Source organism: Stigmatopora nigra, chromosome 6 (assembly GCF_051989575.1).
Source record: "Stigmatopora nigra isolate UIUO_SnigA chromosome 6, RoL_Snig_1.1, whole genome shotgun sequence".
Lineage (NCBI taxonomy): Eukaryota > Metazoa > Chordata > Actinopteri > Syngnathiformes > Syngnathidae > Stigmatopora > Stigmatopora nigra.
This window is the reverse complement of record NC_135513.1, coordinates 12694152-12722094: the sequence shown is the minus strand read 5'-3', so window position 1 is coordinate 12722094 and position 27943 is coordinate 12694152. Positions and strand designations below refer to the sequence as shown.

Genomic DNA, 27943 nt, shown 5'->3' with positions numbered 1-27943 from the left:
ACTGGCTACTATAATTACCTGTAAGGGTATCCGTGATACTTCGACCTGAAAATGGAAAGCAGGAAGCTGAAGAAAAACACCACGAGCCCAAGGCCAACCAAGCAGATAACTAGATACAAAAAAAGAACACAAAGACATTCAAAGATTGCCATAGAGCCAAATTTAAAACCAAATGAGCCAACAGTGATTCTTTGTACTCACTTCCCTGACTTCAAGACCCCTATTTAGGCAAGGTATCAACTAATAAAAAGAAAAACCCAACACCATTGCATTTAAATGCCACCATTATCATATTTTACATTGATAATCAGGGATTAGGATAAAAATGTACTATAATCCTGAGCTCGTGGTCAATTTTCAAAATTTATGTAGAATATATATGTATATATATGTATATACGTGTATATATATGTATCTATGTGTATATATATGTATATATGTATATATGTGTATATATATGTATATATATATGTATATATGTGTATATATGTGTATATATATGTATATATGTGTATATATATGTATATATATGTATATATATGTATATATGTGTATATATATGTATATATGTATATATGTGTATATATATATATATATATGTATATATGTATATATGTGTATATATATATGTATATATGTGTATATATGTGTGTATATACGTGTATGTATGTGTATATGTGTATATATGTGTATATATGTGTATATATATGTATATGTGTATATTTCTGTGCGTATGTGTGTGTATGTGAGTGTATGTGTGTACATGTGAGTATGTGTGTGTATACGTATATTTATATATATATATATATATATATATATATATATATATATATATATATATATATATATATATATATATATATATATATATATATATATATATATATATATATATATATATATATATACACAATTAAAGTTACAAATATGACAAATATAAAACTTATTTTTCAGTGTCAAATAGAGGTGAGACTATTTTTTGTTTATTTAAAACCACTGGTTCATAATTGTGCATTTTGTGATGCATCAAACAAAGAAAAACAATTATGGTGAAGAAACAATTAAAATTAGATTAGGTACAGATGTATTTGTTATTACAACCTGGAGAGATGGTAGAGAAGAACATCAGTCATTCACTAAACCATCATTGAATTTAATTAAAAGCACAAAATAATGACAGAAATTATCTTTCAATATTGGGATAGAAAGAAAAAAGTATATAATTTGTTTAGAAAAGTATAATAAACGATTAAACAACAGAGACATCTGAAATTTATTAAGCACTTTCATAACACAAGCAAGTTATTTTGTCGTTCTTGCTGTATTATAAATGAAGTGGAAAATGGTTCATAATCTTTGCTACATTATTCCGCTTTGCAAACAAACAGAGCAATTTAACTTTACTTTTTATATGCACAACGGCACTCAAAAAGCAATTGGGTATGCATTGTTGAAATATGAAATATGTGAATTGCTGCAATTCTGATGGTTAAATCAATGTTTGTAAAGCTAATACAATTACTGATGTTGACCAAACATATTTACTTAGTTTGTGCTTACAGTTAATGCCAAGGATAGCATTGAAGCAGGTTAGAAAAACATTTTATAAGCTTGATTTACTATGGAAGACTCCATTATTGTGTTTGGCAGTGTAATGTTGGATTTAGAGCAATTTCTTAGATCTATTTTCAAGTTGATTCGACTCAAACGGCTACAAATTGACGCAAAATAACTTTGTAGATGGGAGAATTGCTCTTAGAATTTTCAGCTGAAATCAAACAAATTTTTGTTTGCCCTTTTTATTAAAAAAAAAAGTGGAACGCTACGTCAATTGTATTTATGCAAATTAGCATATTGCCATGACGTTTATAGTTATTAATTGTTTCACTGCATGTTCTTTAGGTCTTAAATTGTGTCTGAATTCAAAACTTGTGGCTCCTAGTATGACATATTTGTCAAAAAGATAAAATGAAATCCTAGGAAAGATCGATAATAGCAGTATTGACTTACTCCTTCTCTTGCCGACATCTCCTTTGGAGGTAGCAGCTTCATTCAGTAGCACCATGCCCATGGTGATAGCAGCATCTGGGGAATGATTGTCAAGGACAAAATATTCATTGGGATATGGTTCCTTAGAAAAACTGATGAAAACATGAGTCATGTTTAACAGATTTTCAAGAACTTTGGTCACGGACTGTTCCTGTTAGGTTGTACATGGAAACACAATGACTATGCAGTAATGACACATCTAAATATAAATGTATGTGTAATGGCTAGTAAATATTCTTAAGTATATTTTAACTACTTTTCTAGAAGGAGTCATGAGTCAATAACAACTTGTGATATATTTTTTTCTCTTTCTTACCACCGATAACCTGTGGTGTTGTTTTTTTTTATAGCTACAGTTGTTAGAATATTAACAGAAGCCATTTTTTTGGCCATTTTATCATTGTTACTTTACGTCCTTGGTTTCTATAAAGAAATAAAACGCTTTCACTACAGTGCGATTTATAAATATATATTTATCTTTTCATTGTGTGTTCGTTGGCAGGTGCGACTTATACTCAGGTACGACTTATCTTCCCGAAAAATATATGGTAAGTGTCTATTGTTTTGCTGCCAATTGACTCTGTACTAAAAGACAATATAGATTGAGAATATAGTACTTATAATACAAAAGTATTTTAGTGAGAAGATGTATTTGATTTAGCTTTTGTGATCATTTCAATTGAGCTGTAAGGTAATGAAAGGATAAAACTGGTGAGCATGAGGAAGCAAATGTAGCTCTCTGCATCAGGTGCGACCTTGGACCCTTTATTTACGGCAGGGACAAACACAATCGCTCAGAGTGAACGGCATCATTAGCCACAAGCATTCAGAAGCGCAGAATGGATGTCGCACGAGCTCACAGAAGTAGTCAAACACCAACAGAATGATTTCAAACAAGTAAACAGACGCAGACTATCATGGGGGTCGTCTGAATTTAGAATAAATTGTGTTTGGAAGAGTAAAATCTCCTGTCTTTTCACAATGTGGCCGAGTCGGTGGTCTCCCCGCAGAGAGAGAGCATGATAAAACTTTCATTTGGAGAAACAAACAAACACAGAAGATGGTGTATTTGGATTTTGTTTCAGAAGTAAAGGGTGGCATCCTGGGTGGTGTGTCTAAGCACATTAAGAAACAAACACAGCGTGGTGTATCCAATAGATTTGTAGGCCAAATGAGCTGTTGTACACTGTGCAGGTTGTTTAATTGATTTGCAATTTGCTTATACTAGATGCATGGAGGCAAACATATTGGCCAGAGGATACTCAAGAGAAGGATGATGTGAGACTCTGCCACAAACTGAGCTTGACTGCTGCCATGAATATAACTCTGAAAGAGAAACCAAAGGTAGGAAAAATTGTAAGGTAAAGCAAAATGACACATAATACATAACAGTTGCATTTACTGTATTTTCACGACTATAAGGCGCACTTAAAAGTCTTAAATTTTTTTCCAAAATAGACCTAGCGCCTTATAATCTAGTGTGCTTTATATATGGAAAAAAATGTGTAATTCATTGAAGTTGCGCCTTTAAATGCAGTGCGCCGTATAGTCCCGAAAATACGGTAGTTTAGTCAATTCAAGGAAAAACGGTTGATTATGTTAAACAGAGGCTGTGATGGATATTTTAGTTTAACATAGTTCTTTTTGTTGGTGGAAAGTAATCATGAAATAAGAATAAGGATGGCTTTAACTTAATATTTAGCTGTATCACCGTTTTAAATGATACTATTGTTTCCATAATTTAAGGAAAACTTGCTCAAAATCGTTTTTAATGGCCGAGTATGACAGAAAAATTGGAATCTGGAATTTAATTGTTTTCAGGTATAAAATACTACCATAAATTTACACCGTAGGGAAAACAGCACTTAAATTCCATAGACAAGAAAAGGGAACACAAACTATGGTCCTACACAACTTTGGGAATTAAAATGAGGTGATAAAGGTGGAAGAATGGAACAGCATAACTTATTTTAACGCAAAAAATCTTCTGGACATATGGCTACGTCCAACTCGCTGCCTGAAAAAGCACAAGGACCCATTTTTTTGCAGTAAGCCCACTCAAGTACCCAATGAACCTTTGCACAGTAAATGATCACTAAAACCTTTGAGAATCTATCTTAACTTTATCGTTGTCACCTGAAATGTGATGGGGAAAAAGACAAGAAAAAAAGACAAAGCAGTAGTCTTTGGAAATGACAAAATGAAGGTCTGGTAATCCTTTTTAAAAGCTGGCAGATGATTAGCAACCCTCAGTTTACAGCATATCTAATGTCTATTTCTCTACTTGACTGCCCTGATGTGTATTTTATCTCCTATCGGACATGGATGGGGAAGGAGAGACAAATTGAAGATGACAAAGAAGGCGTAAAAGTGTGGGCAGTTTTTATTTTTGCTTCACTGGAGGGAAATTAAGAATGTTTGCGCTTGAAAGCAGACATAAAAACGACAAAGGCTTAGGGCTCAAGATGATGCTTTTGTCTTGGCTATAGAGAGTTCTGTATTGCAAAAAAATGGGCCTTATGTATTGTTATCGAGGATGTCATCCTTACTCCTCAAGAAAGAAAGCAACCTCTCGTAAGGACGGGAACAAAAGAATGTTTTGTGATTCTTTCATTAATAAACAGCGAGGTCTAGATGTTCTGGTTTAAATAGAATGTGTTGTAATAGATAATGATAATTAGTTTTTGAAATAGAACAAGAGTGTGGAGAAAAAGGGACTTATTTGTCAAAGAAATGGTAAAGATTTCAGGCAATAAAAAGGGCAAAATAGGACGAAGGTTTATGGTAAAGTGAGTTTGGCTATTATTTTTGGTCAAAATAGTCAAGTAAAAGTTTTTTTTTTACATCTATTCAGACCTTCATTCATAAGAATTTAGGATATATACCGTATTTTCACGACTATAAGGCGCACTTAAGTCTTAAATTTTCTCCAAAATAGACAGTGCGCCTTATAATCCAGTGCGCCTTATATATGGAAAAAACAGAAAACAAAAAACAAAAAAACACCACTGTCGGATATTAAAAAAAACACAAACGCCTGAACTGAAACAATACTGTTAAATATGCAGATGCCATCTTAGTTTACAAAATCTTCCATCATATAGCTCCTCCCCCACTGCAAGATTTTATACAAAAAAATCCAAAACATCAAAAATGGCTGGCTCTAGAGGTGACTGTAAAGTAGTGAGTGCTTCATACCTGGAAGTCAATAGCAATTACCGTATTTTCACGACTATAAAGCGCACTTAAAAGTTTTATATTTTCTCCAAAATAGACAGTGCGCCTTATAATACAGTGCGCCTTATAGTCATGAAAATACGGTAGTTCAATTTTCTCTTCAAATACAATTAAAACTAATAAATCAGCTATCCTATTTTTAGCACATAGATTTAGTTTAACTTTAAATAGATTGTATACAATGATGGAAAAATAGTATTTGAAATTACTGTTATCCAGCAACACGAATGAACATGTAAAAAATGAAGAATATTATAACTCTGGATATATTAACATAAAAATGACATTGTTAAGGTTCTTTCCAACTGCAATCTACCGATATTTTATTCCGCATAGGTATTACACACGAGTCTAAAAGTAAGAGCTGTTCTTGGGATGAAAAATTCCTCAATCCATTGCCAGGCATTTCCAATTAATCTGATGGATTAGAATGCTGAATTGCATTCATTAGTGTGCAATACTGAATGTGTGTTTTTGCCTTTTGTAGTCACTGTATAATAAAAACTCTGAGATGAATGAATGCCTGTGAATAGGACAATTTTGTCATTGCAATAGAAAGATTGGAACTGTAAAATAAACATCATTGGGCTTGAAATGTAAAAACAAAAATGTGCAATATGATAAAACACAGCCTTAAAACCCATTTTAAAAGTCACAGGTACATTGTTGTGGTAAGTGGTAATTTAAATTCACTGTTTTCATGTCAGAGACAGCATTATAAATCAGGAGAAAGTACAAGTGCAATAGGGATTAGATCTATTCAAACAGTGACTGACTATTTTTTTTGCTTACTGCTAAAACCTAAAGCACAACACTATCAGCTGGTAACAGCCAAAGGCCATGTAACCTTTTCAAATAGCCACATTCCTCGTTTTTCTAGACTGCATCTTGGGTTAGCTCAATGTGTGTGCATTGCTCGGGCTTGTAAAAGGTCAGGAGGCGCTCAGACAGGAAAAGGGGGAAAAGAAAACGTCAACTAAGCTGAACGTAGAGGAAAGTGTTACGAAATGGATTTAACTCATGGTTGATCACAAGTTGATTGCACATTTTGTATTCATTTTAAAGGTCTTATATAGTACAGGGACAGTCACTTTCCCAAAAGGTTTTTTTAATACTCTCATCAACATATGAGTAATAAGGATAAGGGTATGCTTATTTTAGGCTGGCCTAAATATATATGTGTATATATGTGCTTATATATATGTATGTGTATGTATTTGTATAAATATGTATTTGTATGTATTTGTATAAATATGTATGTGTATGTATATGTATATATATATATATCTATGTGTATGTATATATATGTATGTGTATGTATATGTATGTATGTATATATATGTATGTGTATGTATATGTATATATATATCTATGTGTATGTATATATATGTATGTGTATGTATATGTATATATATGTATGTTATGTATATGTATATATATGTATGTATGTGTATGTGTATGTATATATGTATATATGTGTGTATGTATATGTATATATAGATATATGTATATATGTATGTATATGTATATATATGTATGTATGTGTATTTATGTATGTGTATGTATATATATTTTCAGCAATTAGCTTACTTATTTATTTATTGATTTATTCGTGCATTTATTTATTAACTTATTACCTATCTATATATGTCTAAAATGCCTTTCCTACTATAAAGACCCGAATAATAGTAGGCACTGGAATAATAGTAGGGAGTGGAAAATTCCAAATGAATTAATAATAGTAGGCACCGGAATAATAGTAGGCAGTGGAAAATTCCAAAAATAACGAATATTAGTAGTAGTAGTAGTACCATTATTCCGGTGCCTACTATTATTAATTCATTTGGAATTTTCTACTCCCTACTATTATTCCAGTGCCTACAATTATTCGGGTCTTCATAGTATTTCTGCATCCTCACCCTCTTGCTACTCTGACAAAGAAATTTCCCGACTAAGGAATGCATAAAGTTATCCAATCCAAAATTAATATCAGAAGAGGCTTTTTAATTCTTTTTATCTTTGCTTTCTTAGAACAAGATAACCTTCTTCGAAAATGTGAAAAAAGGATGCTTTGGTCTTTCAGGATTGGCCCGACGTGATAATTGAACATCAAATTATTCCTGTGGTGACCTCGGTTTGAGGTAGTTGGTTCAATTCCTACTAAACTGCATATTTCATTGGAATAAACGGCTTTTAAATGCTAAATAATTCATCTTCCAATTGAAAAAATATCCTTAATACTAACAGTCACAGTGGCTTGCCTCTCAAAGCTATTGTATTTTATAACATAGGTATTTTTGGGGTGTATTCTGTGACAGAATGACAGTTGCCAAAAAAAAAATGATTGGCTGGAAAGACAGTTTGTTGGTGCCCTCAGGTAATTGTGTTCACACAAAGAAAGGTTTGATAACAGGCCAGAAATACAGAATGTTTTGTCTATTTTGTATTGCCTCATTAATATTCCATGCATTCTTTCAAATGAGAGCAACTGTGCGCCTTTCTGTTTCATTCATTCCATTGGATTACTCATGCCATACCACTCAATCTAGAGTTTCTGTCATATTGTGTGTGGGCCAGCAAAAAAAAAAAAAAAAAAATGAACCGGCAGCATTTTTTGTGCCTTCACAGTGAGAAGAAGCTCAAGCAAATGATATCTGCCCACTCGTACTATCCATCAGTTCACAAATCCTTTCAATAAAGTCTACCTGGCTTCACTCGCTCATCGTTCTCAAAGAATTACACTGTCTCGGGAAGAAATCTAGGTAAAATGGGAAGGGAAGGCCAAGATGAGACTGGAATTTAAAAAAGAAATAGCCGTATATAAGCCTTAACCGTATTTTTTTGGTCTGACAAAAACGGCTTATATGCGAGTAAGTATGGTAATGCAAAATTAGCAGGAATATGATAGGAGGGCTATCTTTTTCATATCCATTGACAGCTAGGGCAAAAGGACAGAAGTATTTGAGGCTACAGATGAGGGAAGAAGTTGGGGAAGAAATGTAAAAATATGAGGGGTACTTAAGAGAAAAAATAGGTATTTTAGCGGCTGTAATTTATAGTTGAAAATTGGCGAGAGGCAATTTGGTTGAGGAACCTAAAGTGGATCAGGTGGCTCATGGCTTGTAATTGTGGAAGTAAAGAAAGGAATATTAAAATAGGGTTTTTAATCCCTGTATTCAATTAGATTTTTTGTACAAGCCTGTTTTTTTTTTTGTAATTTTTTTTTAACTATCGACCCTGTTTGGCTAAAGATATGAATTTTGGGCAATGTGATTTTTGGTTGTTTTTACCCATATAGAAAGTAACATTGTCCAAATTTAAGAAAAAATATTTGAAATAATGTAGTCTGTTTTGTTCCGAACTATTAAAAGCTAGGGATGTCTAAAGAAATTACATTTCTATTTATAAATTATTATAATATAATTTAGTGGTCTTAACCTTCGAAGGGTTAAAAATACTTTGTGTTTCCTTACAAGTAACAATATTTATTGTGTGAATGAATAATACAAGCAATGATAATATTCCCTATATGTTGTGAGCTATTTTCTTCTTTAGACGAAGGGGGAAACAACAGACTATAATAATCCAACACGACAGCTCCGAAGGCCAAATGACACAGCTCTCTTGTTTGCTGAAGAATGACTCGGAGCTGTCTCTATAGTCATAGTAACCTTTAATGAGTGGTCACAGCTGTCGAAGACACTCATATTGGCACAGTGGCCCAGTGCTGACCTGCTAGCAGGTGGCAGTGCATTACTACTCGAGAGGGACACTGAATTGCGGCAAACTAATGACACGCTGTCCATGTGTGTTTCTCTCTCTGAGACTCACCACTTGTCCATTCTGTGGGTTTTTGTGAGCATAAGGAGGACCTCTGATATGATTCCACATCTGGCCAGAAGTCATGGCAAAAACGACACACTGTATCAAAAGAGAAAGCGAAAACAAAGTAAATCAACCAAAAAAATACTTAAACTATTAGCCCTACTGTATTTTCACGACTATAAGGCGCACCCTCAATGAATGACATTTTCCCATATATAAGGCGCACTGGATTATAAGGCGCACCCTCAATGAATGGCACATTTTATTTTTCCATATATAAGGCGCACTGGATTATAAGGCGCCCTGTCTATTTTGGAGAAAAATCTAAGACTCAAGTGCGCCTTATAGTCGTGAAAATACAGTACGTTTTTTGTTAGTTTTAGGATTTTTTGTTTTTATTCTGCATGGAAGCCACTATTGGTTGAAGTACTATTGTTTATACTCAATATATTTTTTGCATTTATCAGTGTCAGTACAGATTTTGTTGTTTTCCAGCCTTATTCTATTTCAAACTTGACTGTAGAAGCAAAATACTGTATTTTCCATATATAAGGCGCACCACATTATAAGGCGCACCCTCAATGAATGGCACATTTTTTCCATATATAAGGCGCACTGGATTATAAGGCGCCCTGTCTATTTTGGAGAAAATTTAAGACTTTTAAGTGCGCCTTATAGTCGTGAAAATACGGTATTTTAAAAAAAGTTGACTGATTATTTTTATTTCCTTACCAATGCTGCCATGGCCCATCCAGTCTTATTGTATATAAACTCCAGATTATTTCTTCTCAGGTATAAAAGACCTCCGACTAGAGATACTAAGAGAGCTAAAGCGATGGTCCCGGAATAATTAGGAGGACGGAAGACCCGGATCTGGAAGGGAAAGGTATGAGACAATAATTTGAGTCTTGTAAAAACTGTGTGCTTCCATCCTTTTCCTAATAAGCGTGTCCTCGTTTATCCTGCCAACAAACAATTCTCATGTGTACGACATACCTGGACATCTGTGCGGTCCGCTATCCATTTGGCCAGTTGCTCTGAGGCAAAGCCAATTCTCTGTAGGTCAAATGTGTCTGCTCTTTTTGGCTTTCCCTTTGCTGGGAAATGCATGAAGGTTGGAGCGCTGTTCATATTCAGCTATTTAAAAAAAAAAGGAGAGAATTAATAATGCTAAGTATTAACCTAGACTACTATAGACAACATATTATGTAAGCATCATTATTAATGTCGCCCCAAAAGCAGCAATTACTTTACAATATATTTGTAAACACCAATGTAAATATAGTTAGCGTATTTTCCGGACTATAATGTGTGACGTATATATATATATTTTTTAAAATGATCCCTGACCATTGACAGCCTGTTATGCTTTTTCCAACAGGCTATCGGTATCTAAAAATCTAATTAATATGTTAACCTATTTAGCCTATTGTTCTCCATTTTACAATTGTTATTTTAACACATTTTTTCTCAGTTTCTAGTAAAATAAAATAAAAAAATGCCCTCCCAAAAATGCGACTTATACTCCAGTTTGACCTAAAATGTATATATTTGCCTTCTCCGATCTATAATCTGAGAAAATATGATAATTACTGTAAAAATTGGCTTTTAATTGCAAAACCTATTTAGCCTATTGTTCTCCACTTTACAATTATTATTTTAATGTGTGCTTCTTCTCAGTTTCTGCTAAAACAAAACACTGCTCTCCCAAAAATGCGACTTATAGTCCAGTTTGACCTAAAATGTATTTACTTGCCTTTTCCAATTTATAATCTGAGAAAATATGATAATTACTGTAAAAATTGGCTTCATCTTTTAACAGCAAAATATAAAAAGTACATTTCCCCAACAAAATTCTACAATCCTCTCTAGGACCAATCGAGTATTTTCCCCATTCCTGTGTGTTCAGGCTATTTAAACAGTTTCTGTCTTCTTTTTTTCCTCCTAAAGAAAGTGTTACCTCTCCAAAGGATTTCAATAGTTATTTAGGTCAAGAGTTATTACTTCTTTCCCAACTCTCCTTTTATGCTGCTGGGTAGTTTTTCACTCGACCCGAGATCAGAAAACTAGTTTAAAACACTGGCTAAGGCATTTTGCTCCAAGACGCTGCCATAATCTGATGATTTGATCACTGATTTGATGCCTTCTATGCCTTCAGGACCTGTTGCATTAAAGCAAGACTTTTCTATGACAGACAATCAGCCACACAGTACGAGAACCTCCAAAATGTCTTCACTTATCACACAGGCACACACTGCCTTTATGGGTAAGTTATCTATAATTAATCTACCGTAAACAAAATAGCTTCATTTGCATTTTTTTTATTTCTATTTTTTTAAATGATGTCTTAAAAAAATGTGACAGTCCTCCTTAATAAAAGCTGTGAGGATAGATTGAGCCATAAAGAGCAAATTGTCTTAAAAAAATAATAATAAGGGTTTGAAGAGAAAACATTTCTATATTGGTAATTTACCATGCAGGAAAGTAAAATCTAAAGTAGTTAGATATCAAATAAATTTAGCAGTTGTCAAGTATTTGCTCCTAACCGGTATTTTTTATGCATATACTTTTTTGGGTTGTTTTTGTATTTGACAATTGGAATATGATTTATTTTTGTTGTTGTTGTTGCTCTATTGGCGGATAACATCATTAATTTTGATTGTCAACATCGGAACGCAATGCAATTGGTTGATTGAAGGGGGCGGGGCATCTGTTGTAAACATGTAAACAAAACAACAATTAAAATAGACCGAGTTTTGACTTTTAAATCTCTGTTAACAATGTCAGGTGTATTTTTTTAATGTCAATTTCAATATTAAGCCTATTTAATGAACATTTGAAGTAAAATTAAGATCTTAAATCACGATATTTGTCTTTCCAACAGGAATTTTCAGATATAATTGTGAATTTTATAAAACAATTTGAATAATCTGAGCTCGGAAAGCCATAGGGATGCAAAAAAAAATACTAAAGTGTAAAATGGCCAGTGTTTAAATGGTAAGAATATCAAAAAGCAAACATTAACCTGTTGGAAAACATCTGCTCCTTCATCATAGTCCACTACAGTGAAGAAAAGTTTGTTTGAAAAAGCAGACGAATAGCGCCATGAGTTTGCCAGGACCTGGTACTCCTCATTTGCTTGTCTGCAAAATATAAAATGTAAAAAAAAACAATAGAGATAAGGACAAACAATACATATTTTAAGCCTTTTGACACAGCCCCATAAAAATAAAAGCAAAAAAGCGCAACCAAATGTCTATGCTCTATACTCTGTCAAAATGTAAGAGCTGCGAATTTCCTAGCGACTGAGGTTCATTCTTGCGTGTATGCATACATACCGACAGACAGAACACTGCCTTTGAGGTTGCAGTGCCGTGAACATAACGATGACGGAGTAATTTCTAGGTGGCGCTTTGACAAAACGGCGAAACTTGTCACCGTTCATTCGTACGACGGAACGGCGAGAAGACCACTCCATCATCTGGTCAACCTTTTCTGACAGAAGATTCTAAAAAGGAAAAAAAACAGAATTTATTAGGCAAAGTTTGAAGACAAAATGATAGTGTTGAATACAGGGATATGGCCTTTAACCATTCGTGTCTTTTTAGGCTAATTTAGGAAGAAAAAAATATATTGGATCTAATTTTTACCTTTAAAAAATCACATAATATGAGTTTTAGCACCTTGTCAAATCTTTAAAAGCATTAAAACTGAACTAAATGAGTGCCTTCTAAAGTAAATTACTTCAAGGTTTTAGACAATCATTGTTAGAAGTGAAGAAATATTAGAAATAAATATTTATTTCAGTTCTTTTAGCTTCTTCAATGACCTTGAGCCTTCAAGCTATTGAATTAAAACTGGAACTACCAAGCAAAATTTAAAACAAAAATATAAAGTCTAACAGCAACTACAGCTGCAAAAAAAGCTGTTTTTATAAAACATGCCTTGAAGCAGCTCAGTTAAAATGCAGAATAAATAAAAAATGCTTTAATCCAAACACTTTATGTAAGAAAAACAAGAATGTAAACTCAAGCTGTGTTAAAAAAAGTTTTAATAATGAATATATAAATACAAAGACAGTAAAATCCTATAAAAATATTGGACGTGTCCTATTAAACTTTAATAAAACTGACCAATTACTATGAGGACAGACCCCTATACAACTTTTTCTGAAACACAATTCGCAGGTTGACATAGTATATATATTTTTTACACCACTAAGGAGCGTGCTCTTTGCACAACCTATTAGAAGAGCCAAAACATTTGTCCAATCAACAATACTTCACTTTCTCTACTCTGAAAATGCTTCTATTGTAAGCGAATAGACCTCATCTTTAGCCATCTCGCTCCAATTCGGTTTCCTCCTTTACTCCCATTCATAAGAAGGATTACTTCAAATTGGCTAAGTGTAACAACGGACAAAACACGGATCCTTCTCACACATACACACAAAAAAAATATGGCCCTGCAAGAGTAAATGGAGGATAACAACAAGTCGCATCCTAGTATAAGTCATACCACCCAAAGAATACACAATAAGAGGGAAAAAAAATATGTATACGTGTCACTGGACTATAAGTCGCATTTTTTAGGAGGGCTGATTTTGTGTTTTATCAGGAAACAAGTACAAAAATTCAAGTAGCAATCTTAAAATGAAGAAGAACAGGCTAAATAGGCATCTGTTAAAATGTTTTTAGTTAACTATAGCCTAAAAAAACAATATAACAAGCTGTTTGTGGCTATAGGAATAAAAAAAGTACTACAGTATTAATCGCAGGCCAAGCAAAACTAAGAAAATGTCTGAGTAAAAAAAAAAAACACATGGTTTAACGAATAATTGAGCCTTTCTACATCTGACATTGCATATAAATATATATACATTTTACTCAATATTTGCATAACATACCAAAGACATAGAGCTAACACAGACATTATAAGGCAGCATAACATACCATGTTAGAATACTTACACTCAACTGAGGTAAAGTTCAATATGGCTCAAGACCAAAAACATATTTCACCAAGATTTACATTCCCGAAATCAATTTAAACAATAACTCATTTGACCATTTCTTTTTCTCCATTTGAAATACATCACAATCCATACAATGGTGGCTCTATACTGCAAATGTGCATTTCTCTGTCAATTTGTTTGCGAGTGTTATTGTTTCCATCTGTCAACTCCATTGAATTAGAACTAAATTTCATATTTCCAGCTTCAAATGGGCCTTCCCACAAGTAGCAATTCCCAGAAATAACATGAACTGACAGTCAAGGGAGGAGATTTGTAATCGTATCGGGCATATAACAAATACTTCAAATCAAAGCATTTTTCTCCTGCCATTGTCCATACGCCATGCTGCCCATCAGCCCCGGGAGATCTTGATTTAGTCTAATTTCTTTTTTCATATTCTTACATTTTGTCGAATGCAGCTGCTTTTTTACCGTCATATATTTTGGGATTGGGTGTACGCTGTATCAGATCAAATTAACTTTCTTTGTGTGGTTTTGAAGACTATTTAAGACGAGATAAGAGGGAAACAGTTGATAAAACAATGCCTTAGAAGAGGAAGAACGGCTAATTATAAACACCAAAGAGGCAGGCTAGAAAGAAAAATGAAATATAGTTGTAACTTGGTTTATAAAAAGAAATCAAAACAGACAGCCTTATAAATGTAATGTCTATTATAAGGCCATGAAATATGAGACAAAACAGAGCAGCTATTATTTTTATTTGTTTTTACAATCAATTTAATTCAAATTTAATTTGTATATGCTAGGCCAGCCATGGGCAAACTACGGCCCACGGGCCACATATGGCCCGCTAGGCTTTTTAATCCGGCCCGCCGACATTGTCCACATATTTTTTGTATTTTTTTTTAACCCCAAGATGGCGCCGTCACACGGAAGCTAGTGGCAGTAGCTCTGTCCACTCTTATTTGTTTTTTGGTGTTTTAAAGCCCCTCTATCTTTTTTTGAATTACATTTTAATTTTTCTTAATACATTCCCTTTTTACTTTACGTTGTACTTTATACTTTTTACTTTAATGATGAGTGATGATTTTGTTAATACTTTAGTCCTTTTTTCCCTGTTTGTTTCATATGTACTGTTAACGGATGCACTTTTTTATTTGTATCATATCTTGTGCTGACCCCGCCCATCTGTCAATTTTTTTAAGTCAATGTGGCCCCCGGGCCCAAAAGTTTGCCCACCCCTATTCTAGGCACTCTATGGAATGACCAAAATGTGAACAAAGCTATTCAAGCTGAATTTTAGATTAATTGAAGACATTAATTTGCATATAATCCTCAAGATAAGATAAAATTATTGTCTTAGTGTTCAGATAAACTTTTTTGCATGCAAGAACTCATGTCATTTGACTTTTAATTCATTTTAACCAGTGAAAAAAAAATCAGGTTCATTTAATTGTATCAGAACTTTTAACAAATAATAATATTATCCTCAATGCTACACGCTGGACTATAAATAGCGGCGAGTCACCTGTCAAATCAGTGTTATGTAATTTGTAATGAAAAATATAGGGCTAACATGCGACCTGAAGTACTATTTCATGGCCAATCAATTGCAAAAATGGCCATAAAATGAGGATATTAAGACATTCACTACTGGGATAAAGCTACCTCTATAGACTTGGCATTTAGACGATGTTAAAACAAAGAGAGGAGATATTATGATATGCCGTCAAGGTCTTCTATAATGACCACTGGACACATCAGGCCTCCTGTTTTATTGCGACCTTCGCCTGATGAGGCAGTTAGACGTCAATGAGCTGCCATACTGACAAAAGAGCTAAAATGCTTGCAGAATGAACTAGAAATAAAAGTCATTAGATAATATCTCCTGGACGAAGCCGTTGTTTAATAACCTAGGGCAAGATCTATTTAAAGAACCTTTTTCTTAAGGGTACTCTGCTTTAAAGACGGTGGTATCTTTTAAAAATGACCACATAGGTGTATATATAGGGTTTTTTAAGTGGGCTTTGGCAAACATGAGCAAGTAAGAGCATCATTGAGCAAGTAAATAACATTTTCTGGGATAAAAGCGCAGCTTTGTTTCATAGTTTGCGACTATTACTCAAGTGTTATTTTTTTTTGGTAAACATCATGTTACGTTTTAATATTTTTTTATTTTTAGGCTACAATTTACCTGAAAAACAGTTAAAAATCTTTAAAAATGCATGTTTAGCCATGTAAATATTCTTAATTCAATGTTTTTTATTTCTTCTTTTCTGATAAAATAGAAATGGCACACCAAAAAAATGCAATTTAGATATTTTTTGGTGTATTCTTTGGCTCATAATCTGAAAAATACTGTACTTGAGCAAGTAAATATGAGTAACCATGGTTACTAAAATGAGTAAATGTTGGTAAACATGGTGAGTTAAGGATAACATTTAAAGTATTTCTGCTTAGATGCTTCCATTGCCATGGTTGAATAAGCTAACCAACTTTATTGGAGTATTCGCCGTACTCCGCTGCGAATAATTGGCTGGTCAGTAATTGGAGCAGCTGGAAGGGGGCTGTGGCCACCAGTTGCTCAGTTGAAGTGAGGAGAGCAATGATCATCTGCAATCAAACTCCTCATTAGAGACTTGATCTGTCAACTAGTGTTGAAGTACTCTTTCTTCTTTCTCCTTGTTTATTTCAGTGAAATCTACAAGATGTCAAAGCCTTTCTTGCAACCACGCTAAGAACTTATATGGCTCGAAAAAATGTTTTTCATTTTTCTTTGTAAATGATTTGGAAAAAAATGGACACTTCAAATGATGAAATTTTTGAAAAATGTAAAAAAAAAAGTTGCAGTAGAATATTTTCCATCTACATAATGAATATATGCCTGCCTACATAACTCAGTAATACACTCGAAAATTCAATTAATTTTTTCCGTGATTTCTTATTCACCAACACATACTTGGTTAAAAAAACAACCCACGCGGAGAGTTAAGAGGCTACGTGCCACTGAACCACAAGGACGATGCGTTTAATAGGAGAGATTTATCATTTATCTGTGACAAGGAAACATGGAGTCCCACCCAAACTCCCTAGACACACTGCATTACAGTAAAGATCCACTTTAAACCTTTCAATCAAACATTACAGTCAAGACAGTGTCTGAAAACAAGTTCTTGTCTGTGCCGGTGTGTACTTGTGTATTTTGTTGATGTGCAGCCGAGTAAAAGTATTAGAGTATGTGTAGAGCCTATGAAGTGTCACAGAAACACAAGGCTGTCTGTGAGGATAAGAGTGGGACGTCTTATCAGTCACAAGCCAGACATATACAAACGCGCATTCCTTTTCGCAAAAGCACACAGGCAACACATAATATTCTCAATGAGGAATCGCATTCGTTCATATCAGCTATATAGTAACACTTGACACTTGTCTCCCATTGGGAAGAAAGGTGTAGGGTGGGGCAACAAGCTGGTGGGTGAGGAAACGTGGATGTAATCTGAAGGGTAACTGGTGAATATTTAAAAAGGGATGAGATCAGTAGAAATGATGGTAAATGTCACTCAAAGAACCGTGTTATTCCTTTAGAGATGGAGAATGAGAAAACAAATTAAATATCTTATCTGGGAAAATGGTGCTCGGACGTTTGGTCGCTGGTCTTTTGGTCGCCGTTTTTTTTGGTCTCCGGTCAAATGGTGACAGAGTTTACTGTTGAAGCCAGCTCTCAAAATTATATTCATGAGAGAGAGTTTAATATCTAAGTAGTGTTTAATATCTAAGTAGTGTTTAATATTCAAGTACTGTTTAATATCCAAGTACTGTTTAATATCCAAGTACTGTTTAATATCCAAGTACTGTTTAATATCCAAGTACTGTTTAATATCTATATACTGTTTAATATCTATGTACTGTTTAATATCTATGTACTGTTTAATATCTATGTACTGTTTAATTTCCATGTACTGTTTAATTTCCAAGTACTGTTTAATTTCCAAGTACTGTTTAATTTCCAAGTACTGTTTAATTTCCAAGTACTGTTTAATTTCCAAGTACTGTTTAATTTCCAAGTACTGTTTAATTTCCAAGTACTGTTTAATTTCCAAGTACTGTTTAATTTCCAAGTACTGTTTAATTTCCAAGTACTGTTTAATTTCCAAGTACTGTTTAATTTACAAGTACTGTTTAATTTACAAGTACTGTTTAATATCCAAGTTCTGTTTAATATCTGAGTACATTTGACCGGCGACCAAACGTCCGGTCACGGGGAAAACTCACATGAGGGATTGAGGCAGGTAGACAAATAAAAAACATGCATACTCAATGTACATGAACAAAAGAGTGGATCTGTGCAATGTATTCCACAAAGAAAGTAATGAGAAGAAACGTCCAATTTGAGTTATTTCAACTCCTGTTAATTATCACTGAAATGTAAAAAAAAGAAGCCAAGCCTGTAAAACAAATTGCTTACTCAGAACACAGTAATTGTCCAGAAACTCTTGTTCTCAGCACTATACAATGTGTTTCAACACGGAAAAAAACTGATTTTACACCTGAGTGATTCTTTATATGCTGAATTCCTAACTGTCAGACTCTGGAGGTTTTCCATTGGCCATTGATTATAATATTGTACATATGTAGAATTGATATGCACTGTAGATTTTGTCTGCAAAAATGGAAGTAAGGAAGGCAGCCGGCCAAAAAACTGCGGTTGACTTGTAGAGCTGAGAATGGCTCACCACAGGCACCTTTAAACCAGCAGGGTGCCTCTATTTGGTGTAAACCCACTGAGGTTTATTCCTTTTTATCTTTCCCTCAGAAAAACAGTAGCACAAAGAGGAGAGGGCAGCAGTGAAGTCATGAACAGCCCATAAAATTGAGTAAAGGCATGCTGAGGATTTTTCAACTCTTGGCTTGTTCATCCAAAGACTTTTTACTACTTATATTATCTGCGATTTTACATTTGTTTCATCACTATACAACAAATACAAACTATATATTTAGAAAAAAATAGCCTTGTCTTTATTACGGTCAATTCAAATAAGATTGCAGTTTTCTAATGTTTTCATACTGCTTAAAATTGGTTTATAATCGTTGGATTTGACAATTTCTCGCGTATAAGCCGCCCCCTGATTCACAATTTTCGCCTCAATATTCATGGTTTTAATAGAGAGTACAAATGTGTTACTTTGAAGGTAAAATAGTGAGAAAAATCAGTGTACATGGTATTTCTGAGATATTTTCTTCTTTGTATATTCTGATCTGGTCTGTTTTGTCATCCCTAGGCAAGATGGCGGCAGCCTCAGCAAGCATAGGTGAGTTTTTCACATTTTTATGCAAGATACGGTTTATTTTTTTCTTGAATTTCATTCAGTGACGTCAAAATACATTTCACCTTGCAGTTTTCGTAAATGTCAAGTAAAATTTGTGCGGATACAAGCCTTACCCTCGATTCATTCATTTTTTTAGCGCCAAATGCGGCTTATATGCGAGAAAATACGATCTATTTGATCCGATGAGTCGACTCCCCATTAAAAATAATTAGTGATGAATCGAATATAAAAATAATCAACTGTGTCAGCCTGACTTGGAAACCATTCCTCACGAAACGAATAGGGCATCAATAATTTACGCAACTAAACCTAATGAGTGCTGTCCAAACAAATGAGGCCTGAATTACAACAGCTTTTCAACTGAAGCTTAGCTTGGATTGTCACCAAAGTGAGGGGATGCAAATTGGGATGCAATATTCATGTCAGGGACATTCGAAACATACATTTATTTTCATGAGCAGAAAGAATTGTCGAGAATCAACAGTGACTGACTGAGAACTGCCATGCATTCATAAGGCGGGAGCAAGAGAGTGGAATACTAAAAGAAAAAAAACAGCCATTTCAGAACCGAAAGTGAGGCAGACGTGAAGAGAGGAAAGTCATGAAAGGAGATTCTGTCCTTCCTTTTTAGCAGAAGAAACTACTGCAGCTGAAATGTTGGTGATAAGTGAACATTCACGACAGCGCCCGCAAATCCACGGAACCACAATTCAAGTTCCCTGCACAGTACAATCGTATCACTGTGCCTTGTCTCCAAAATGGACTTAAAATCCTAGGGAGGCAAGAAGCTCAGCTTATAAAGACTTTTAGCCCAAAACAGGGAAATGGGGAGTAGTAGAGGTGGGAGACAGCTTCCTAAACACCATCGGAGTACCAAAGTAGTACTCCCAAACTGCTCTGGTGTTCCTCTTTGATTGGATTCAAACCCAGTAAGCGGTAGTAAGACGAAAACAAGCATTAGAATAAAAAGTACTCCTATTATAAAGGTAACATAAGCAATAATAAGCAGTTTTTTAAATTTATTTTTGTGACTATTTTCATCGTATTGCTTTTTTCGTGGGAAAACCGCATATAATTACGTAGACAAATATTTTTGTAACTTTTTATGTAAATCTGCAATACTAAAAATATATTTTTGTACTCCCATGATTGAGTAAAATTCCAAATCCCTAAAAAGAACCATAAACCACTAAAATTGAACCAATTGAAAGTACCATTCGTGAATTTTACTACGCAGACGGGGCGCAGACACTTACAGAATCCTGCCTACCAATGTATAATGACAATAGAAAACTGTTAAAGTTAAGAAATGCCAACAGCGACAGTAATAACCAATAATGATATGACTTGCTCAGAGCTAAACTGATTGTATCAAGCCAAGCTAGTTTGATATAGACAGCGTATTAGCAACAAGCTCCAACAAGCACTATGGTAATTTGTTGTTGCTCAGCGGTAGGAGATAAAATATGAAAATGCGACTTTCCTCAAATGAAAAGACCAGAGACACAGCAAGGCTTAACGGATGGCATCATTAACAGCAAAAAAAAAGCCAGGAAGGTTCAACAGTGGGAATGTTGATTTTAGAAAGCACAGTAGGATAGCAAAATATCTGTTGTTGTGGTTCTGAAGCTATGATTATAATATAGTGTTGTTTTATTCTCTAAAATTACACTGTGGCTGCTTTTGTGGGAGAATAATTGAAGTTGAGTTTTTAGAGTTGTTTCAATAGGACTGAAAATTACTGTCAATTGTGACTGGTACTACAAATGTCACGATCTGATACTACGTATCTGTAGAAGTACCTTAGATGGCGATTCTTGAAGTATTGGACAGTATCTGATTTTGGCATAAAATCTGGTTTGATCCAGTTGTCGTCAAAGAGTTTTTTTTTAGTACCAGAGTACTTTTTAATTGCAGTAAATCAAACTACTAAGCAAACATGGAACAATTTCAGTTGAGAAACTCATGATAGCAACATAGCAGTATGTAAAATACACTATTTGTTGACCAGGTACAACTAGGCTAACTTTAATACTAATACTACTTATTTTTACATTTTTAAACTACACAATAAATTCTAGTTTTGGACTGTATCGGCAAAAATAATAATCTAGACATCCATAATAGAAAAATCAGTCCAAAATACTTATCACCATTTTTCTATAGTCACCCAGACCTTAAAATAAATGTCTTCCTCCATCTTTTATTATTGCTTTAACTATTATATTGTTCTCTGGAGCAGTAATAGTACTTTTTTCTTAATAAACCAGTCTCTAGATATCCATAATTCTTGTTGTATTTGAATAGCCTTGGATATTTTGTCCTCTCTTTGCCCCTTGCTGACTCCAGATGCCTCCATATAGGAAGTGCTTACATTGGTTCTTTATTTGTGCAGTCGTCAGCCTAAAGACAGAAACACAACACCAGGCAGATATAATATCTAGCAAAGCTGAGGTGATGAACGAGCAAGTGTTGAAGGGCTATAAATATTCTTTGGCTCTATGACTATTTCCTCTCTTTCCTGAGGGGTATATAACCAGGTTTAGAGAGGCAGGGGTCTAGTGCTTCTGCCCTAAGTTACTTTTCAAATATTTGTTTCATTTCTTTTCTGCTGTCAGTCTGAACCTGAATGCCAAACTATTGCTCATTTTTTTATCTCAAGATGTTACCCGGACATATAAATACATCTTCTTTAACTTGTTTTAAAAGGAAAGTAAGAAATTGAGATTTTAAGGGCATCAGATTGCAAACTAATCAACATTTGCGGCCACTTTAAGCACTTTTTTTCTTGCAATAAGCCTAATTATTCTTAAAAAGACATTATATACACATTGATAGATATTATTGTGACTAATTGTCTTAATTAACTATGTACAATGCATCCTATTGTTATTCTACAGCAGAAAAATACCATTAACTACAGCACATATAAGAAAGACAATATGTAAATCACTGCAAGTGTTTAATAGTTCATTGTTTTTCTCTTTAAGCCAACTGTTGACAAACACACTTTCTTAATTTCCCCATTCAATAATTTGTGTATGCATAGAGTGTGGATATCATCCCTATATACTCTATCCTAATCAGTTCTCTATTTATATGCAAAGTTACTTCAGAAGAAAGTTGTTGATGAGGCGGTGCAGCAGGGAAATTTGATGCAATGTTTTGGGAATGACGATAGTTCGATGAATACAAAGTTGTGATAGACTAAACATAACAAAAAGTGTTTACCTTCAACATGTAGTCAGTCGTACCTGTTCCAGAACTTGTATCATAACTTGTTTTTTTTGGTAAGTGGAGCAATACTTTATATTTAAATTTTCTAATTTGTTCCATGATCCTCCAAAAATAAAAAAATATAAAGCAGGACAACTAAGCCCTTTAAAAATGATTAGTGTCCCAATTTTGTAGGAAAAATATGAGAAACTCACTAGCATTTGATTGGATAAAATCTATAAATATATAATCCGATATCTTTAAAATAAATATATAATCCTTTATTTTTCCCAATCTTGCTGACCATTAAATAATTTTTGGACATACAAATTAGTACAAATCTTATCAATTTAAAAAGGGAAACATAGGCATTATTCCCTATATATCTATAATATTTATTTGAATTTGATCATAAAACAAAAACTTGGCACTCATAATCTTTTTTTGGGTGACACTTTGACACCCATGAGTTAGATTATTTTCATTCATTTTTAATGTCAAACGTGTGATTAGGATTTTAAACATAAATTAATAACTACACTTCACAAGGTAACCATGGCAACAACATGTCAACATTGAGATCATTGCTTAAAAAAGAGCAAATAAATGATGCATTAAATTGCAACTCCCTATGCACCAACTAAAACAATAATAATATAATCCATCTCAAGATTGCATAATGTTTAATATCATTTTTATTCTCAATCTGGGATTATTTTTCTGACCATTCAAATGAATAGGTAATCTTCTGTAAACAGAACTGGACATCATTAATGAAACGATCTTACTAGAAACAGATTGAGATCTTATATGAAAAAAAGCTTGCAACACTTCGAAAATACACCAAGCATGTAAATTTAAAGAAACGATCCCAATATTTCCGATTAAAATGGGCGTTTCTCTGTCTGATTGTACAGTGAGAATGAGTATTAGCCATCTGAATGAAGCATCTTGACGTATGGTTGATGCATTCTCTTAAAAATACACGCTGGATGACAAAACATTACCTCCTTCTTTTTCTGTCCTCCTCCAGACTGCAAAGTCAGCATCAGGAAGAAAAAAACACAGAAGACAGGTACATTTCTGAAGGATTTCACCCGGAGAGACGCCATGACGGAAGGATGCTCTGTCTGCGAGACAAGTGCCAAGGGATTGGATGCTCCATCGGCCAATCAGAGACGAGAGGGTTTATTCGCAAATGCCTCTGGGTAATGTAGTTTTTCTTTTTAAATTCTTGTTGTTATGATAAATTGGTCTTAAAATATGCAGCTATCCTTCCAACCATTTCCCCTTTTTCGTTTTTAATAACATTTTTACCTGCATCTTTGTTATGATATTCTTTTAAATAGTTTTAATGTATTATTATGATAATAATTAATATTATAGAGTTTAATTTAATGATTTTTATTGTCATTATACCAGTATAATGAGATTTAAAGCTTCACCACAAAGTGCACAAACAAACCGACTATTATTATTATTATAGATAATATTGTAATTATTATTATCATCATAATCATCTCATTTTACTTTCTATTCACTTTTCACTTTCAACTTTTTCACTAATCTACTTTTTCCCTCGTTATATGAACTAACTATTGGCATTAAAATTTCATTTCTCTTTAAAAAATGCAATTTTAATATTTAAAAAGTAGTTTAAAGCAATACCCTGCCGCCAGTGATTATATGACTGAGAATATTCTAATAAATGTCTGCTAAAAAAATGCATTGCAAGGCAGTAAAAACAACAACAATAGCGTATTGTAAATACAATATGCTGCATAATCTGAATTAATGTTTTAAGATGTAAAATGCTTGATGTTAGATTTTGACGCATCCATATTTTGCATAAAGTAAACAACGCAATTTTAAAGTAAAGTTTCTCTGTGTGGCACCAAAGTATTTAATTGGGTTTATCCTTATTTAATTCATTCCTTTATGTTGACATTCCAATCTAGTAGAGTCTCACATTGTAGAAAATTATAGTTTCTGAATAAAATATGTAGACATAGATATACAAAGACATAATTTGTTCACATTAACTCACTTCTGACAAACTGTCTCACATTTTTCTTTCATTCTTAATTGTCCCACATTTCTCTAAGAGTAGTAAGTTAATGGCTTAGCAGTCATTGTTTTTTGATGAAGAGTTTTGGCACTAAAGTGACAATTCTAGAACATTTGCATATATGAGCAGACAGCCCGAGGTAACGTGCCAACTAAATGGAACACAGAATTAAAAGAAAGAAACTGTTAACTGTGTTTTAAAATGCGAACTCAAGCCGAGAGGCGCGTAGGCAGGAATAAAAAAAATGTCATCGAACTGGCATGGAACCTGATGATCGCATTTCAGTTAAAAAATATGACAAGGTCTTTTGGAAAAATGCAAAGTGTGTTTCTAGAAAGCTGCTGTTTGTGTGTAAGGCATATGAGCGTGAGTAAAGGAATAGCGGATGAGTGAACATGACATCAAAAAGGAGGAAAGGTAGGAAGGAAGGGAAGAGATATTGGGAACTGCAGGGATTGCAGGTGAAGCGTTGAGCGAGGAAGCTTGAGAAGCATGAAGAGAGACGTTGTGGAAAGCCAGTGTACCGCGAGAGAGAGAAAAGAAAGAAAGAAGGGTCAGAAAGAGGAAAAACACTCATTAATATAACGTTCGTTATCTCTTCTTCGTTGCTGTAACAAATGTTGCTCTGTGTTCTCTGGAGTGTTGCTCATTTGGCTCATGTGTATGTATGTGTTCATTGGTGTATAATTGTATACATTTGATACGACTCTCAAAGACATATGACTAACAAGAGTGATAACAGCAAAGAGAAGGATGATTGTGAGCTTTTAGATGCATAGATTTGAAAATATATGTATATAAAAGGTGGTATTGATCTAATGTATCATAAATTTAATTGATATTATATAGAAATGTTGCTTATGCTAATGATTGTTTTGTTTCTGGAATATTATCCAAGCTGAATTATAAGGAAAAGGCAGATCTGTGTTGGCAAATCTAGTATTAAAATATTTATTATTTATATGATATCATAAGCAATTAGAAATGGACATCTTCCAATGGCACAGCTGATCCAACACTAATTCTGCTGGTTAGGAATCACTAATTACATTGACGTAGGAAATAGAGTAAACAAAGCAAACACACAGGGTTTAAATAGACAGACAACGGTTGATTACAATTAGCAACACCTGGGTAACACCCGAGGGAGCAAACAGGGGATACAAAACCAAAAAAAAAAGCATAATAAAACCAACCAAAACCCCAACTAACCTTAAGATAGTAGCTTCAATAACTATAGAGTTCAGCCTAAAATGGATGTATTTTAATATCTCAATATTAAAAGCCTTTATTTTCATCATACACATCTACATATAACAAAATTGGTGTTGCTACTCTAAAAAGTACTTTTTCCCAGTACAAAAAAGCATAAATAAGTACTATAAAAATATAAAAAGTCACATCCTGGCTATATAAATTCTAAAATATTGCACAATCTAAGATACTACACATTGTTATTGTACACATAAAATGATACTTTTAAAAACCTTCCACTGGATTAACCTAGCAATTGCGTCCATGATCAAATTGAATGCAAAAATTGGTTCATTTTCACTTTTTTCCCCCATAACACATATAGATAACATCAAGAATTATTAGAATATGCTTTCCTCCATCCTTGCTATCAACTCTTTCGGTCAGTCCTCCTCTTTACTGGGTCTCCTCAGCATCCCCCTCCTCCCTTCTTCTCTTCTCCCCCATACCTCCCTCCCTTCCTCCCTCCCTCGCTCACTCCCTCTCTGCTTCTGCCTCACATTCCGTTCTCGTTCCTCTTCTTTCTGGGAGAGCTGCTCTCTCTGGCGGTTTGCCGCATGGTCGCCAAAGACTCCAACATCCTCTTCTTTCCCGGACTCTTCAACACTGCTACACGGGAACACACCTCGCGGACATAACACCGTTCGCAAGACCGCAGTTTCAGCGGGTTACTGGACATTGAGACTATATCCCATCAGGGAGGGATTTCTTACTCACTTATAACTGAAATCTAAAGAGACGATAATAAGTGCGCTTCCTCTGCACTTTGGCAATATGACAGACTCCACATTTTAGCAACACGTCTACCCATAGAACCAAACTCTATTCAGACTCCATTGCTATGATGACCACCCGGGACAGTTTGGGACTCTAAAAACAGCATTGGAACTTTTTTTTCCTCATTTAAGCTGTCGGTTTAAAGACAGATTCTTTAATTTGGTCCACTAACGGGACTTTGATGCTGGTTCTTGAGTGGCAATAGCCTAATTCAGCCTCCTCATGGAACGCTCAGCATCTTTGGATATAGAGGCGCTCAAGGTAAGACGTTTTGGCTGCATATGATGCGCTCGCCTTGGGGAGAATTATCGAGTATGAGTGATGGTTGAGTGGTACATGTGTGGGTGGCCAGCTTGGTGATGAGAAAAAAAAAAAATATATATATATATATATTACATTCTTAGTGATTATTTTTAGTGTGAAATCAGGTTACAATGGTTTGACCAATACATTCAAGTTATAAAGCAGACTAGTGGTGGAGTTAGGTATACTAGTGTGTTTCTCCACACCGATCATCTCGCACTGGTTAGAGCATTAAACGGATTGCAGTCGGGGTATGTCAATTCAGTGCGTGGGGTGAATTTCAATTATGCTTGCCTTGCACAGAACTGCTATGTGTGTGTCTATGTGTGTGTCTATGTGTGTTTCGTGGGATGCCTGAAGAATGGTCCGATCCGGGGCGGATTCTCTAAGGATATGTCCAAATAAAGAGAGAGAGAGTGGTGAGGAGGTAGAAGCACCCCATTTCTGTATTTCTCTCTTTTTTTCCCACTCCTGTGCAGTGATACAACCAGTTCGTGATCATTTTCAAGTGCAGTGCACAACACCCACTTCAAAGATATTACTTGCTGGTGGAGTGGGTGTGATGCCTTTTGACTATATCGACTATATCCTACAGTATATAATGTAAGAGGTGTTAAAATTAGGGTATTATATGAGAGAAAAGTCCAATTTTTTACCATAAAAATATCTAACTATGATCCAATAACAATAGCAAGGCGTTTTGTTAGATGAGTTTTCCCATTTTCCCTTGCTTGCTTGTTTTTTCAGTACTCTGGATAGCTCCTATAATCAGAACACAAGCATTTAAGTTAATTGAAGACTCTAAATTTCCCTGAATGTGCGTCTAAATGGTTGTTAGTCTACAAGGGGCTATGCAATTGGCTGGTAAGTTGAACCCATTTCTACTTGAAATCAGATGGGATTGGCTCTAGCTT

At 34.3% G+C, this 27943-nt stretch overlaps 2 protein-coding genes across 2 annotated transcripts in view; one reads left to right on the top strand and one right to left on the bottom strand.

Moving 5' to 3' along the window:
• Position 1: 1 nt before the first annotated feature.
• tusc3 (tumor suppressor candidate 3) lies at positions 2-23765 on the bottom strand. The gene is made up of 9 exons (XM_077718955.1): positions 23635-23765; positions 12450-12619; positions 12137-12254; positions 10108-10248; positions 9844-9984; positions 9118-9207; positions 3312-3375; positions 2011-2085; positions 2-109 (listed from the first exon to the last, which is right to left on the bottom strand). Exons 1-9 carry the CDS (start codon positions 23737-23739, stop codon positions 15-17), a joined length of 999 nt encoding a protein of 332 aa, XP_077575081.1. The 5' UTR covers positions 23740-23765; the 3' UTR covers positions 2-14.
• A 2668-nt stretch (positions 23766-26433) lies between these two features.
• sgcz (sarcoglycan zeta) overlaps positions 26434-27943 on the top strand; it is a 171757-nt gene continuing 170247 nt past the window's right edge. Inside the window, exon 1 of the mRNA XM_077719707.1 lies at positions 26434-26987. Coding sequence (XP_077575833.1) covers positions 26949-26987 — 39 coding nt within the window. The 5' untranslated portion in view covers positions 26434-26948. The remainder of the gene's footprint in view (positions 26988-27943) is intronic.

Excerpts from the sequence above, each read along its gene's own strand:
- tusc3 (XM_077718955.1), bottom strand. The coding sequence starts at position 23,739 with ATGGCGTCTCTCCGGGTGAAATCCTTCAGAAATGTACCTGTCTTCTGT. Across the intron at positions 10,249-12,136 it reads GAGCAGATGTTTTCCAACAG|CTGAATATGAACAGCGCTCC; the intron begins GTTAATGTTTGC and ends TTTTTTAAATAG. Across the intron at positions 2,086-3,311 it reads TCACATCATCCTTCTCTTGA|ATGCTGCTATCACCATGGGC; the intron begins GTATCCTCTGGC and ends ATCATTCCCCAG.